This window comes from Tursiops truncatus, chromosome 1 (genome assembly GCF_011762595.2).
Source record: "Tursiops truncatus isolate mTurTru1 chromosome 1, mTurTru1.mat.Y, whole genome shotgun sequence".
Classification (NCBI taxonomy): Eukaryota; Metazoa; Chordata; class Mammalia; order Artiodactyla; family Delphinidae; genus Tursiops; species Tursiops truncatus.
This window is the reverse complement of record NC_047034.1, coordinates 56373685-56390214: the sequence shown is the minus strand read 5'-3', so window position 1 is coordinate 56390214 and position 16530 is coordinate 56373685. Positions and strand designations below refer to the sequence as shown.

Below are 16530 nucleotides of genomic sequence, written 5' to 3'. Positions count from 1 at the left end.
GGAAAGCACAAAAACTAACTTTGTAATCAGTTTATACTGCAGTGAAAACTGAGGAAGAGTGTGGTTTGATAGCATAGCATTATATCATTTTATCCAGTTCTACTGGAAGCTTCCTTGGAACTTAACAGCTGTTGAGTTAGTAGCTAGGGTGTAGCTGGAGCCAGCTACCAATCTGGACTAAACTCTAGGTTGTATCATAAAAGTAGTTGGTAAACTGGACTAAATCTCTGTGGCCAAAGCAAACATTCAAACTGAAAATTAGCACAAGGAAAGGCCAAAGTCAGTGAGTTTGGTAGTTTCTCTTAAAAAAAGCAAAGATCTCTGGACTTTGGCCCAGGGAAGACCAAGGGACTAGAAAATAGGTGAGAGATACAGGCCCATGACAAGTCAAGAACTAGGTGGAAGGCACACATAATCATGGCATTTAATATTCATTTTGGCTTCTGGGATCTACAGCATGGATCTCCTAAAGGTATTTGTGGTATCAGGTGCTGTGTTGGTTGGATGCCACCTACAGAAGTGTATTCCTAAATCCTCACTGGAGACCTAAATCTGAAGACCAATAACAGAATAAAGTGATGGGGAAGGCTTTGCTGTCAAAGCTGGAGACTGTTTCCAAGATAGGCAGAGTTTCTTCCTCAGATTCTTGGCTGTTGGGCAAATTTTTCAAAGGTAGTAGATGTCAGCTGATTGCCCAACCCTTTTCCTCTAAAAGTACAAAAAGACATTTTGGCCAATAAGCCACTACATGAATATTTCTATTCTTAAGTTGCTGACTGTACTTTGCCTTATATGATGGATATATATGCACTGCCTTTATTCTTCCCTTTAGATTAGAATTATGAGGAGAATAGAAGCTATAGTTTACCCATCTCTAAATCTTTCCTCCTACCACTACCTCCACCTAGTCCAGTGCCTTGAACATGGCAGGAAGTCAATAAATACTGTTGATTGAATGGAATTTCCCTCAAATGTGTGAGAATTCGTATTACCCTTAGGGCATATTGAAACTCTCTTGCATTTGATTTTTCTCCTATCCACCATCAGCACAACTGAACCAAACTGGTTTGCCCACACTTCCTGCCTGGGTAACTAGAGGTGAACTTTTGCTGACCTTAAATATTTGTCACCATCTCTTAGGATCCTTCTTAGGATCCTTCCATTCCTCACAAGATTAATGGAAATAAATAAACGGGTTTATGGATAATTGGAAATACTTGGGTAGTAAACATGGCTGGAGTATGTCCTGTGAACCTCAGATCCCTCTCCACAATTTTTTAAAATATTCTGCTTTGAAAGTAAATTGAAAAGAGGTGTTCAGTAATTGTGCACTACATTTTGTTCAAAGGAATCAATTCCTTCCAAAGTCACTGAGGAGAAAACAACTGTAAACTGACATGCAATGGAGCTGAACTGAAATTCTCATTTCCCTCAGTAATTTCTCAGCTACAAGTCATGGAATATGGTCTCCTTTCTGCTTATAATCTGTTTTCTTCCTTAAAGACACGTTTCTTTTTAAAGTGATTACATCTGTATTTCATCAGGGATATGTGATAAAAAGGAAGCAGGGAAGAAGGAGGAGTAGGTAGAAAGGAAGCTTGGAGTATTAAGACAACCCCATAATATAGTAGAATCTCACCTTGTCAGGAAATACTGAAAAAAACTGAAGAAACTGATGTGGAATGAGTTTGCCTTACTTTGAGATTATAATAACTAAGGCTTTCTCACACAGGGTATAGAATAAACAGTACCATCTTTGTGAAACTCCAAGGGTGAACACAGTGATGGTTAATTTTATGTGTCAACCTGACTAGGCCACAGTCCCTAGATAGTTGGTGAAACACCAGTCTAGATGTCCCTGTGAAGCTATGTTTTAGGTTAAGATTAGTATTTAAGTCAGTAGACATTTTTTTTTGAAATTTATTTTTTTTTATACAGAAGGTTCTTATTAGTTATCCATTTTATACATATTAGTGTATACATGTCAATCCCAATCTCCCAATTCATCACACCTCCACCACCACCCACGCCACTTTCTCCCCTTAGTGTCTATACGTTTGTTCTCCACATCTGTGTCTCTATTTCTGCCCTGCAAACCAGTTCATCTGTACCATTTTTCTAGGTTCCACATATATGTGTTAATATACAATATTTGTCTTTCTCTTTCTGACTTACTTCACTCTGTATGACAGTGTCGAGATCCATCCACGTCTCTACAAATGACCCAATTTCGTTCCTTTTTATGGCTGAGTAATATTCCATTGTATATATGTACCACAACTTCTTTATCCATTCATCTGTCTGTTGAAGGGCATTTAGGTTGCTTCCATGACCTGTCTATTGTAAATAGTGCTACAGTGAACATTGGGGTGCATGTGTCTTTGAATTATGTTTTTTTCTGGGTATATACCCAGTAGCGGGATTGCTGGGTCATATTATAATTGTATTTTTAGTTTTTTAAGTAACCTTCATACCGCTCTCCATAGTGGCTGTATCAATTTACATTCCCACCAACAGTGCAAGAGGGTTCTCTTTTCTCCACACCCTCTCCAGCATTTGTTGTTTGTAGATTTTCTGATGATGCCCATTCTAACTGGTGTAAGGTGATACCTCATTGTAGTTTTGATTTGCATTTCTCTAATAATTAGCGATGTTGAGCAGCTTTTCATGTGCTTCTTGGACATCTGTATGTCTTCTTTGGAGAAATGTCTATTTAGGTCTTCTGCCCATTTTTGGATTGGGTTGTTTGTTTCTTTAATATTGAGCTGCATGAGCTGTTTATATATTTTGGAGATTAATCCTTTGTCCACTGATACATTTGCAAATATTTTCTCCCATTCTGAGGGTTGTCTTTTTGTCTTGTTTGTAGTTTCCTTTGCTTTGCAAAAACTTTTAAGTTTCATTAGGTCCCATTTGTTTATTTTATTTCCATTACTGTAGTAGGTGAATCAAAAAATATCTTGCTGTGATTTATGTCAAAGAGTGTTCTTCTTATGTTTTCAGTGTCTGGTCTTATATTTAGGTCTCTAATCTATTTGCAGTTTATTTTTGTGTATGGTGTTAGGGGGTGTTCTAATTTCATTCTTTTACATGTAGCTGTCCAGTTTTCCCAGCACCACTTATTGAAGAGACTGTCTTTTATACATCGTATATCCTTGCCTCCTTTGTCATAGATTAGTTGACCATAGGTGCATGGGTTTATCTCTGGGCTTTCTATCCTGTTCCGTTGATCTATATTTCTGTTTTTGTGCCAGTACTATATTGTCTTGATTACTGTACCTTTGTAGTATAGTCTGAATTCAGGGAGTCTGCTTTCTCAGGCTCCGTTTCTTTCCCTCAAGACTGCTTTGGCTATTCGGGGTCTGTTGTTTCTCCATACAGATTTTAAGATTTTTTGTTCTAGTTCTGTAAAAAACGCCATTGGTAATTTGATAGGGATTGCACTGAATCTGTAGATTGCTTTGGGTAGTATAGTCATTTTCACAATATTGATTCTTCCAAGCCAAGAACATGGCATATTTCTCCATCTGTTTGTATCATCTTTAATTTCTTTCATCACTGTCTTACAGTTTTCTGCATAGAGGTCTTTTGTCTCCCTAGGTAGGTTTATTCCTACGTATTTTATTCATTTTGTTGGAATGGTAAATGGGCATGTTTCCTTAATTTCTCTTTCAGATTTTTCATCATTAGTTTATAGGAATGCAAGAGGTTTCTGTGCATTAATTTTGTATCCTGCTACTCTACCGAATTCATTGATTAGCTCTAGTATTTTTCTGGTAGCATCTTTAGGATTCTCTATGTATAGTATCATGTCATCTGCAAACAGTGACAGTGTCACTTCTTCTTTTCCAAATTGGATTCCTTTTATTTCTTTTTCTTCTCTGATTGCTGTGCTTAAAACTTGCAAAACTATGTTGAATAACGGTGAGAGTGGGCAACCTCTTCTTGTTCCTGAACTTAGAGGAAAAGTTTTCAGTTTTTCACCACTGAGAAAGATGTTGGCTGTGGGTTTGTCATATATGGTCTTTATTATGTTGAGGTAGGTTCCCTCTATGCCTACTTTCTGGAGAGTTTTTATCATAAATGGGTGTTGAATTTTGTTGAAAGCTTTTTCTGCATCTATAGTGATGATCATATGGTTTTATCCTTCAATTTTTTAATATGTTGTATCACATTGATTGATTTGCATATATTAAAGAATCCTTGCATTGTTGGGATAAATCCCACTTGATCATGGTGTATGACCCTATCAATGTGTTGTTAGATTCTGTTTGTTAGAATTTTGCTGATGATTTTTGCATCTATATTCATCAGTGATAAAGGTCTGAAATTTTCTTTTTTTGTAGTATCTTTGTCTGGTTTTGGTATCAGGGTGAAAGTGGCCTCATAGAATGAGTTTGGGAGTGTTCCTTCCTCTGCAAATTTTTGGAAGAGTTTGAGAAGGATGGGTGTTAGCACTTCTCTAAATGTTTGACTGAATTCACCTGTGAAGCCATCTGGTCCTGGACTTTTGTTTGTTGGAAGATTTTTAATCACAGTTTCAATTTCATTACTTGTGATTTGTCTATTCATATTTTCTATTTCTTCCTGGTTCAGTCTTGGAAGTTATACCTTTCTAAGAATTTGTCCATTTCTTCCAGGTTGTCCATTTTATTGGCATAGAGTTGCTTGTAGTAGTCCCTTAGGATGCTTTGTATTTCTGCAGTGTCTGTTGTAACTTCTTTTTCATTCTAATTTTATTGATTTGAGTACTCTCCCTTTTTTTCTTGATGAGTCTGACTAATGGTTTATCAATTTTGTTTATCTTGTCTAAGAACCAGCTTTTAGTTTTATTGATCTTTGCTAGTGTTTTCTTTGTTTCTATTTCATTTATTTCTGCTGTAATCTTTATGATTTCTTTCCTTCTACTAACTTTGGGTTTTGTTCGTTCTTCTTTCTCTAGTTCCTTTAGGTGTAAGGTTAGATTGTTTATTTCAGATTTTTCTTGTTTCTTGAGGTAGGCTTGTATTGCTATAAACTTCCCCCTTAGAACTGCTTTTGCTGCATCCCATAGGTTTTGGATCATTGTGTTTTCATTGTAATTTGTCTCTAGATATTTTTTGATTTCCTCTTTGATTTCTTCAGTGAGCTCTTTGTTATTTAGTAACGTATTGGTTAGCCTCCATGTGTTTGTGTTTTTTATGTTTTATCCCCTGCAATTGATTCTAGTCGCATAGCATTGTGGTCAGAAAAGATGCTTGATATGATTTCAATTTTCTTAAATTTACTGAGGCTTGATTGTGACCCAAGATGTGATCTATCCTGGAGCATGTTCTGTGTGCACTTGAGAAGAAAGTGTAATCTGCTGGTTTTGGATGGAATGTCCTATAAGTATCAATTAAATCTATCTGGTCTATTGAGTCATTTAAAGCTTGTGTTTCCTTATTAAATTTCTGTTTGGATGATCTGTCCACTGGTGTAAGTGAGGTGTTAAAGTCTCCTACTATTATTGTGTTACTGTCAATTTCCTCTTTTATTGCTGTTAGCACTTGCCTTATGTATTGTACTCCTATGTTGGGTACGTATATATTTATAATTGTTACATCTTCTTGGATTGATCCCTTGATCATTATGTAGTGTCCTTCCTTGTCTCTTGTAACATCCTTTATTTTAAATCTATTTTATCTGATGTGAGTATTGCTACTCCAGCTTTCTTTTGATTTCTTATTTGCATGGAATATCTTTTTCCATCCCCTCACTTTCAGTCTGTATATGTCCCTAGGTCTAAAGTGGGTCTCTTGTAGACAGCATATATATGGGTCTTATTTTTGTATCCATTCAGTGAGCCTGTGTCTTTTGGTTGGAGCATTTAATCCATTCATATTTGAGGTAGTTATCAATATGTATGTTCCTATTACGATTTTCTTAATTGTTATGGGTTTGTTTTTGTAGGTCCTTTTCTTCTGTTGTGTTTCCCACTTAGAGAAGTTCCTTTAGCACTTGCTGTAGAGCTGGTTTGGTGGTGCTGAATTCTCTTAGCTTTTGCTTGTCTTTAAAGCTTTTGATTTCTCCATCAAATCTGAATGAGATCCTTGCCTGTTAGAGTAATCTTGGTTGTAGGTTCCTCCTTTCCATCACTTTAAAAATATCATAAAATATCACTCCCTTCTGGCTTGTAGAGTTTCTTCTGAGAAATCAGCTGTTAACCTTATAGGAGGTCCCTTGTATGTTTTTTGTCGTTTTTCCCTTGCTGCTTTCAATAATTTTTCTTCATCTTTAATTTTTGTCAGTTTGATTACTATGTGTCTCGGCTTGTTTCTTCTTGGGTTTATCCTCCCTGGGACTCTCTGCACTTCCTGGACTTGGGTGGCTATTTCCTTTCCCACGTTAGGGAAGTTTTCGACTATAATCTCTTCAAATATTTTCTCGGGTCCTTTCTCTCTCTCTTCTCCTTCTGGGACCCCTATAATGCGAATGTTGTTATGTTTAATGTTGTCTCAGAGGTCTCTTAGGCTGTCTTTATTTCTTTTCATTCTTTTTTCTTTATTCTGTTCTGCAGCAGTGAATTCCACCATTCTCTCTTCCAGGTCACTTACCCATTCTTCTGCCTCAGTTATTCTGCTATTGATTCCTTCTAGTGTAGTTTTCACTTCAGTATTGTATTGTTCATCTTTGTTTGTTTGTTCTTTAATTCTTCTAGGTCTTTGTTAAACATTTCTTGCATCTTCTCAATCTTTGCCTCCATTCTTTTTCCGAGGTCCTGTATCATCTTCACTATCATTATTCTGAATTCTTTTTCTGGAAGGTTTCCTATCTCCACTTCATTTAGTTGTTTTTCTTGGGTTTTATCTTGTTCCTTCATCTGGTACATAGCCCTCTGCCTTTTCATCTTGTGTATCTTTCTGTGAATGTGGTTTTTGTTCCACAGGCTGCAGGATTGTGGTTCTTCTTGCTTCTGCTGTCTGCCCTCTTGTGGATGAGGCTATCTAAGAGGCTTGTAATTCAGTAGACTTTGAGTAAAGCAGATTAGCCCCCATAATATGGGTGGGCCTCATCTAATCAGTTGAAGGCCTTAGGAGAAAAAGACTGACCTATCCTAAGGAAGAAGGAATTCTGCCTCCAGACTGCCTTTGGACTTGAGCTGCAACACCAACCCTTCTCTGGGTCTCCAACTTGCTGGCCTACCCTATAGAATTGAGACTCATAGGGTCCTCACAATCACATGAGCCAACTCCATAAAATAAATTTCTCTCTAGATAGATAGGTAGATAGAGAGAGAAAGAGAGAACTGTATAGGTATAGATATAGATACACACACATATTTTATTCTGTTTCTTTGGAAAACTGTGACTAATAAAAGTACATACCAAAAATGTTAGCACTGGACTTCTTGGAGCCAACAATACAGGTGTTCAATACAAGTCAAAGACTGCATAAAGTGCAGGTTACTCAGGAGCCATTTCCTTGATTCTGAAAGGAAATGCTTGTCTATTATATATTATTTTCTGAAATAATACTTTTCCTGAGGCAGTTTCATTTGGAGTCCTTTCAATTCAGGGAAACAATTCTTTGGATTGCCTTACTGTTAGATCTACATTGACTAGAATGCAATCTTCAAAAATAGTTATTACACATTAATACCTACTATGTGCCTGACAGTCATGATAACTCTGCAAGAACATATTGTTATACTCGTTTTATAGGTGAAGAAATTGCCCTGGTAAGCCCATTGTCTCAATCAACATTGAAAGGCAAAGAATATCAGTATAATAAACTACTAATTAATCACTTAATCAGTAAGCATTCATTGGACATGTTATGTGCATTGTATACATACTGTATTGCATTATGAAGGTCTGAGACAGGTCAGCAGAGATATATTTCAGAAAGATTTTCTAAAAGCTGAAAAGATGTCTTGTCAACTCTCAGTTCTTCCCAAAAAAAATAGTTCATCAGAGCTCCCCCACTCCCTAATCATTCCTGTTAAAGTTCTAATTATTTTTCCAGCTCCTGCCTCACCAAAGACCTCCTGTCTCTTATATCCAGCTGCCTAGTTGACATCGCCACTTGACTGCATAACACATTAAATCTCAGAATTAACTTGTCCTTGGTTTTCTTCCTTCCCTTACACACCAATTCCAGTTGATCAGCCAGTCCTCCAAGGATATCCTGAGTCAGATCACAAGTATCTATTGCTCCTGGTAGAATCTCGACCCAAGCCACCATCATCATTTACCAGGACTGCCATAAGAGCCTCCTAATTTGTCTTCTTGCTTCTATTCTTTTTCCCTTCCCCTAGAAGCCAGAATGATCTTTCAAAGTATAAATTAGATCCTGTTACCCCTCTCCCCACTTACAATGCTCTGCACTTGTAATAAAAATCTAAACTCTTGGACTTCCCTGGTGGTGCAGTGGTTGGGAGTCCGCCTGCCGATGCAGGGGGCACGGGTTCGTGCCCCGGTCCAGGAGGATCTGCGTGCCGTGGAGCGGCTGGGCCCATGGGCCATGGCCGCTGGGCCTGTGCGTCCGGAGCCTGTGCTCCGGGGTAGGAGGGGCCACAGCAGTGAGAGGCCCGCATACCGCAAAAAAAAAAAAAAAAAAAAAATTTAATCTCTTTCTCATAGCCAATAAGGTTTTGCATAATTTAACCCCTGTCTTCCTTTTGATTATTACCTTTTATCACTCCCCAGCTTGCTCACTGTGCTTCAACCATGCTGGCTTTGTTTCTATGCCCATATATGCCATTCTCTTTCCTGATTTATTTCCCTCTCCCTACAACACTCTTCGCTATCCATCATCCCATTCTTTCACCATTCAGTTCCGCCTAAGATGCCAACTCCTCAGATGGACCTCCTCTAACCACTCTAGTGAGAGGAGCCCACCACTACCAAAATATACCTTCCCATGTTCTCACCCTCACTCTTTCTCCTCTTTCTCCCATTGCTACTTTCCATCTTTTTTTTCTTCCCAGTGCTTAACATAATGTGAAATTATCTTACTAATTACTTGTTTACACATTTCTTATCTGTCTGATCCCATTAGAATATAAAGGGTTTTGCTAGTCTTGTTCACAGTTCAGAGAACAGTGCCTAGAGAATGAGTTACTCTTTGATGTATTTTGAGTGAATGAATGAAAGCCCTAGAATTTTTCTTCGGAGCATTCATTGCTTCACTTGACAGTGGGGAGTCACTTGTGATGATCTCTGATCTTAGCCCCCTTATGGTGAATGGGCCCTACTCTCCCATCTAATGTCTCTGATATTTTTACACTCAGTGTCTCCAGTTTGGGCATAGAGTTTCATGTGACCCACAATTTATCAAGATATTAAACAAATACCAAAGGAACATTTTTAAAAATTTGTGTGGGAAGGGTGTGTGCTTTTTCCTGTTTATAACATTTCCCCGAAGAAACCAATCCATCTGCTTAGTATGGATGTCTGTCTACTTACAACAGATGCAGCTGGTGTTCTCTTGTAAAATTCATTAGGTGAACAATAATTTTCCTCCTCCAGGATTTTAAACTCCTGAAAAATCACCTTTCTTTACTTGGGTACCCCAAAGGGGAAACTGGTGCAATTTACATTAAACAAAGCATAAGATTACATTCTGCTAGGAGTTTTCAAACTTCCTCTGCATGAACTGTGAACCAGGAACATACCACAGCACTTTGAGGACGTTTCTGCCTGACAACAAAATATTTCACTAATTCAGTTGAAGTTTAGTCTGTCTTGCTATGTTTGGTCTTCACAATGATTATCAAAAAGCATGACTACTTGGGCCAAGCTAATTGATCTGCCTGGAAGTTGTGTTGTTTCGGGGGTATGGCAAATATATCATTTAATCTTGTACTTGCTTTTATTTTTTTCTTTCCTGAGGTTGTCTAACTCCAGGAACCTGCATTTTTTTTTTACACCATTGTCTGCATTTTTTTCCCCTTTTTCCTTTTTTTCTTTACTTTTGGAACTGACATGGACTCTCCTTTAAGAAGCTAGAATCTGAACGAGGCCCTCCTAGAGTGGGAGAATATATAAAATTCAGTCTTGACCAGCCCCTTCCAACAAGGACATTCTATGATTCCATTCTGTGCTCCTACCTGGTGGTAGAAATTTCCATGTCCCTAGATAGATAGATAGATAGATAGATAGATAAACATAGAGATGTATAGAGATATATATATATTTTTTTTCTTTTTTTTGCGGTACACGGGCCTCTCCTGTTGCAGAGCACTGGCTCCGGACACACAGGCTCAGCGGCCATGGCTCACGGGCCTAGCCGCTCCACGGCATGTGGGATCTTCCCAGACCGGGGCACGAACCCGTGTCCCCTGCATCGGCAGGCGGTCTCTCAACCACTGCGCCACCAGGGAACCCCGAAATAGATATATTTGAGTTAATCATACTCTTCAGAATGCACATTATTGTCATAGGTCCATGCTAGTCTCTGCTTAATTTCTTTCATTCTTTCCTCCGTTTCCCACACCAATTCTCCATCCCTATGCCTCACATCATAGGAAAGTGTTCTAAAGTATTTAATGATTAACTTTTTTGTATGTATTATTCTTACAAAATATGCATTTTATTTGCATGAATTTTAAATTGATGCAAATGGGTTATTTACAGGTTCCACTCCTGTTTCTATCTTTTCTTTCTTTTTAAAAACTCAGCCATAACTTTTTTAGCATTTGTTTATGGAGCTGTGGGCATATGTAGTCTGTTATTTCTTTCACTGTATAGTCCTTCATGATGGTAATTCTTCACTTTCAACCTGTCTTTCTCCCAGGATTGGACACCAAGATTGCCTCAAATTTCCACCACCAAAAACAACACTGTGATGAGCTTTTGTGAAAATGTTCCCTTGTGAAACTGTGTGAGAATGTCTTTGGGTTGATATCCAGAAGTACGATTGCTTGGTCATTAAGTACAGGGATATTTATTTGGACCAAGGACTGTTAGAGTGATCTCTGCACCAGTCTATACTCTCTGGAAAAGATGTCCCCATACTCTATCAACGCTTGGCAATGTCCATCTTTCTCTCTCTCTTTTTTTTTTTTTTGTTGCCAGTTTAACAAATGTAATGTCTCATTGATTAATTTGCATTTCTCTACTACTGAGTTTGGACAGCTTTTCATATGTTTGTTAGCCTTTCCTCTTCTATAGATGGCCCAATCATGTCTTTAGCCCATCTCTTGATTGGAAATTCCTGTCTTGTTGATTTTCATGTGTTTCTTATCTTAAATATTAGTCTTTTGTGGTTTTAGACATTTAAACATCTTCTCTAAATATGTAACGTCTATAAACTTTATCTATGATGTCCTTCATTGAACAGAAAGACCTAATTATTATATAATCAAATTCATCAATTATTTTGTTAATGATTTGTGGAATTATTTTAGGGGGAAGCATTGTTTAAGAATAGTTTCCCCCACTTCTAGGTCACAAGGTTATTCTTTTGCATTACCTTGTATGTACTTTTATAAATTTTGTTTTAACATTTGGTTCTGAATCCATCTGCAATCTACCATTTGCATTTACTGTTGAAGAAGGAATCCAGTTTCATTATTCCACATGTTGCAAGTCTGTTTTCTTAACACCATCCACTAAACCATCTGCTCTTTGTCCATTGGTTTGCAGAACTTCCTTTGCTGTATATACATGTCTGTCTCTCTAGGCTCCATGTTCTTGAAACTATTTTTATAACTATGATTTTTTAGTATTCTTAATAACTGATAGGTTAAGTTTTCTCTCTGCAGTTTTCTTTTCTGAGATGTTAGAATTTTTTGTTAGTTTCTTCAAAGATCCAGATTAAAGTTTTATTGGGTTTACACTGAATTTATAGATAAATGTGGAGTGAATTGGTTTCTTTGTAACTTTTAAGTCCTCATATCCAAGATAATAAAATGCCTCTCCCTTTGTTCAGGTCATCTTCTAGAAATCTTGTGTAACCTTGGGTATGTTAACTTCTGATAACTTTTTCTTGTGATTGAGAGAGACATCTTTTTTAAAAATAGCATTTTCTATTTGATTACTACTGATAAAGGAATGTGCTCTTATTATCGTGCAGTAATCTTGGATCCAGCAAACACATTGAACTCTTAATAGTTCTGAGTTGGTCTGAACCTCCATTGGTATTTCTAGGTAGATAATCATATCACTTGCAAGTCATGAGTTTTATCTTTTTTTTTCCAATCCTTGAATTTACTTCTTTTTCTTTCCAGGTAACTTTCAGCAGCATGTCTAGTACTGTGTGAAATAGTAGCAGTGTGTACTTGTCTTATTTCCAGTATTTGAAGGAATGTATAGGTGTTTTCACTGACCACAATGTTTGTTCTAGGTTTTTGGTATATAACTATCACCAAGTTAAGGATTTCCTGGCTATTCCTAGTTTTCTAAGACTTTGCTTTTAATTATAAATAAGTGTTGAGTCATCCTTATCTACTTTTGGAATCAAGACTACACTAGGCTCATAAAATGAGTTGGGCAATATTACTCCTTCCCTATTATCTGGAAAAACATATATAAGTTAGAAATTAAATGGCAAATCATTGTTTCTTTCCAATATGGGGCAGTCTGAGTTCTCTGGAAAGATATAGACTTTATTACATTTCCAACTAGAAAAGATTTGTCTTTTTCAAATCAGCATTGGTTCTCATTTGGTATCTTCTACCTTGGTAGGAGGGTGCCTAGTGTTTTTAGCCATTGTTTTGCATAAACCAAGAGGACTCTTACTAAAGGAGGAATTTGCTTCCATTGTTGTTCAAACCCATTGAAAGGGATTCTAAAGCTATCTCTTGATAAGATCATTATTTTTGCTTCTTTGTTGCCCTTGAGATTAATCACTCCATGGGCTGAAGGTAAGGAGTAAAGGTGAGCAAATAAGGAAAAGGAGTTTGGTCAGTTGTATCTGGCAAAATGCCATCAATGATGAAGATGGATAGATTGTGCTGTGCTCTACTTCCAAAGATGCTTGTCTTCCAGATTTCTTCTTTGGGTAATATCCAGGACCCAGTTTGCAAGAATTTCCAGGTTCCTCTTTGTGATACTGAGGTTGTGGAAAGAATCCCAAAGATAGTTAGGATTTCAACAGTTCTAAAGATAAATCTCAACAGGTCATGGTAAAGCATGTTAAGTGTGTGCTCACCCAAATCTGTACCCTTTACATGGTGAAAGGAAGTAAAATCTTTTTTCCCATGAGCATTTGTGAATTGGGGTTCACTCTCCCATGTGGCAATCTGAAGCTAGATGAGGGCTACATGCTGATTGACAGGGATATTGAGGTGAATTTGGGAGTGCTTAGCTTGAGCTCAGGTCTACCAAGTGGTCTTCTGATACTTTCTCTACTTGAGTTTACCTCCACCCCTTTCCTCTTTGTACTTCTATGCCTCACATAATACCATTTACACCACAGCGGAAGTAAGAAAGGGAGGGGTGAAGCCGGAGAAAGAGTCATTGCCAGCCCTGCTGAGGCAATAAGTCAGGGTAGGTTTCTTAATCCCCAAGGGACCTAATCATGCCAGTTGCCCACGCTTGTCTCAGGTGGCTAGACCTATGGATGGAACATGGCATCATTCCTTGAAACAGCTCATAGTGTTCCTTGAGCATGAGAGAGCCAGAGGATGGGGTAGAAGAGATCAGTTTTATTAGCAAGAGGGAAAACAACCAAGTATGTATGCTTAAACATTGTGCCTATAAAATTCCCATACTCTCTTGTCAGTAAGTTTCAATAAGAGGTTGCACATAAAAGAACTTAGAAAAATATTAAGCCTACATATGGAAGGTGGTGTTACTTTTATCTGTGTTTACTTTTCCATCTCATGTTATCATTGATTCTCAGTATAAAAATTGTCCTTCCTCCATAGGAAGGAAAACAGAGAGAAAAGTTAAACTTAACAACACATTGAAGGTCAAGTAAGCAATGAATTTATCCTTGTTTCCTCTCTCTGACTCCAATGCTCATTCACATACACTCAACAAATAATTAGTGAACCTTGATACTGTGCAAAGCACTGATATAATAAAAATAGTGTAATATTTTTCAGTTGAATCTGATCTTGTGGATACATGGTATATTTTTAAATTTTCTTTCTCTACTGGCAATTTCCTCAGCACTTCCAAATAGAAGACTAAGAAGTGTTTTCCCACTGTCACACAGTACTCCAGAAAACACTTGGAATTTGAACCAGCCCCCTTGACTCCTCTCTCGACCAGGTCACGCTGCTGCTAATTGTGATCTTAGATCATCAAAACTATTTAGCTCTTCTAACAAGTGCATCCACCTTAATAAATTTGGCTACAGATTTTTTTTTTCTCCTCCATCCCTTTCTTTTTTTTTTCTCTCAGGTAAAACAGATTGTATGCTGTCAGCCAAATTAAGAAAAATCCTCATCCAGTTTATAAGCTCAGCAGAGACGTCTCATAAATGTACTCACAATCTTATTACTGTACCTTTAAAATCCAATTGTTGAAAGTTAATGTAAAACAAAAATAAACTTCAAAATATGGCATTTACGTTAACATCGTTATATGGAGGAATTTTAAACATTCTCTAATATTAATGACTCACTCTTGTACACATTGATTTAACACATTACAAAATACTTTCTGACATATCTCATTTGAGGACTTCATATAACCCTTTGGGCATGAAAGTCAAAGCAGGATTAATGATTTCCATTTTTCCAGATATTAAATAGATGTAGAATGTTTGGTGACTGATGATCTAAGATCACACAAATTCTCTTTGGCAAATCCAAGTCTTATATTACTGATGCATTTTCTGAGAACAACACTCCTTTGAGAGGAATTTAGCTGTATTAAGCAAAACTAAACTTGCTTATGTAAACACACAAAGTCATGTGATGTAGGCACAAATAGTTTCATATACCATTTTCTCATCATGGAAACAAACTTGGACAATCGTAACCAAACGTGAAATGTCCAGAAAATTTGTCATTTGGGGTTCTGTCGTTCTCCTTCATCCTTTCCTCTCCATCTGGCCTCCCCTTCTCCCCTTCAGACACCCTTTATCCTTCTGCTTGTTTCATACTTCTCCATCTATCCAAAAAGGAAAAAGCATTTCAAAGGTCAATGTGCTATTTTTCCAGCTGTAGAAAGGGCATAAAGGAACAGTTAGTAGGATAACCCTGTGTGTCCTAAGGAGGTAGTTCTCTTTATCCCTCTGGAGGAATTGTTGCACATATGTATCTGTGTGTGCATGTTTCGAGACGGAGGTTGAAAGAGCAGAAGGATGAGTCAAAGAATGTTCCTGATATCCAGGAAAAATAGTAAGCTTTATATGTTATTTCTACCACTGAAAAACTCAGCCATTCATATATTTATTCACATAACACAATGCAATAATTTATTGAACACCTACTCTGCATCTGTTCTATGTTTCAGGGATCTAGTAGTACTCTCCCAGGTTGTTGGGCTAGACAGACAAAAAAATGAATAATTGCAGCATAGGGTGAAAAAAAGCATAATAATGTTGGTAAGTAATATGTATAGTAGTGGCACAAAAGAGGAAATAATCACCTTACGAGCTGGAAGTCAGCAAAGGCCTCTCAGAGAAGAAGGTATTTCAGCTGGAGTTGTAGAGAGGAATAAAACTTAGCCTGCCAGACATTCCAGGCAGAGAAAATAGCACTTGCAAAGGCAGAAAGGTCTGAAACGAACTGGCACATTCAGGAGTCTATAAGTAGTACAGTGATGGAAAGAAAGATTAGTGATGGGAGAGACTGACAGTGATCAAGATCATGGAGAGATCTGTATGTCATGGGGAGTGTACTTAAGTCATTTTGTCTGATCAGCATCTCTTTCCCCTTCAAGTGATAAAAACACCCTGATTCTCTTTGGGGAACCACACTTCCCTACTCTTTGTGATCTTGGTTGGGCTATCTTTCATGGCAACCTCCTAGAGACAGAAAATGACTCAAAATTACCCAGTCTATGATTCTATCTTCCTTGGTTATGATGATTAATTCAAGGCACATGACTCAAGCCAGACCAATAAGAATTTTCCCTAAGATTTGATGTATGAAAATTGGGTTAAAGGGTCTTCTTCCTTTGGAATCTTGAATTGTATGTATCATGCAAGCCTGGAGTTGTAAGCAGCTACCATCTCCTGCTGCCTGCAAGTTGTATGCCAAATGAGACAAACACACCAAGGAAGGTAGAATCCAGGGGCAGAGTGAGAGAGCTCAAGAGAAATGGAAAGATGAAGCCCTAGTGATATCATTTGAGCCCTGTGCCTGAAGCTTCTGTTCAATTCCTGGACATTCTCATTACCTGGGTTCTACTTGAATCACTTTAAATTGAGTTTCCATCACTTCTGGCCAAAAAAGTCCTAATATGAAACCATGTAAAGGACATTGGACTTTATTATCTGGGCAGTGAGGGAGTCTTTGAAAAGACTGGAGCAGTGACTAGATGTGTGTTTTAGAAAGCATATGCTGGCAACAGTGTAGAGAACAAGTAAGAGTAAGGGATTGTCACAGAGCCCAGTTATAAAACTAGTATGATAATCTAGATAAGAGAAGAGAAAGGCCTGAACTAA

At 37.6% G+C, this 16530-nt stretch overlaps 1 protein-coding gene and 1 long non-coding RNA gene across 3 annotated transcripts in view; one reads left to right on the top strand and one right to left on the bottom strand.

The window, feature by feature from the left end:
- Positions 1–16530, top strand: part of LOC141278598 (uncharacterized) — a 259133-nt gene that overhangs the window by 202241 nt on the left and 40362 nt on the right. The gene's annotated exons all lie outside the window — the stretch shown is intronic.
- Positions 13572–16530, bottom strand: part of TNFSF18 (TNF superfamily member 18) — a 113723-nt gene continuing 110764 nt past the window's right edge. Inside the window, exon 5 of the mRNA XM_073804351.1 lies at positions 13572–15029. Within this exon, the coding sequence (XP_073660452.1) occupies positions 15016–15029 (14 nt within the window). The 3' untranslated portion in view covers positions 13572–15015. The remainder of the gene's footprint in view (positions 15030–16530) is intronic.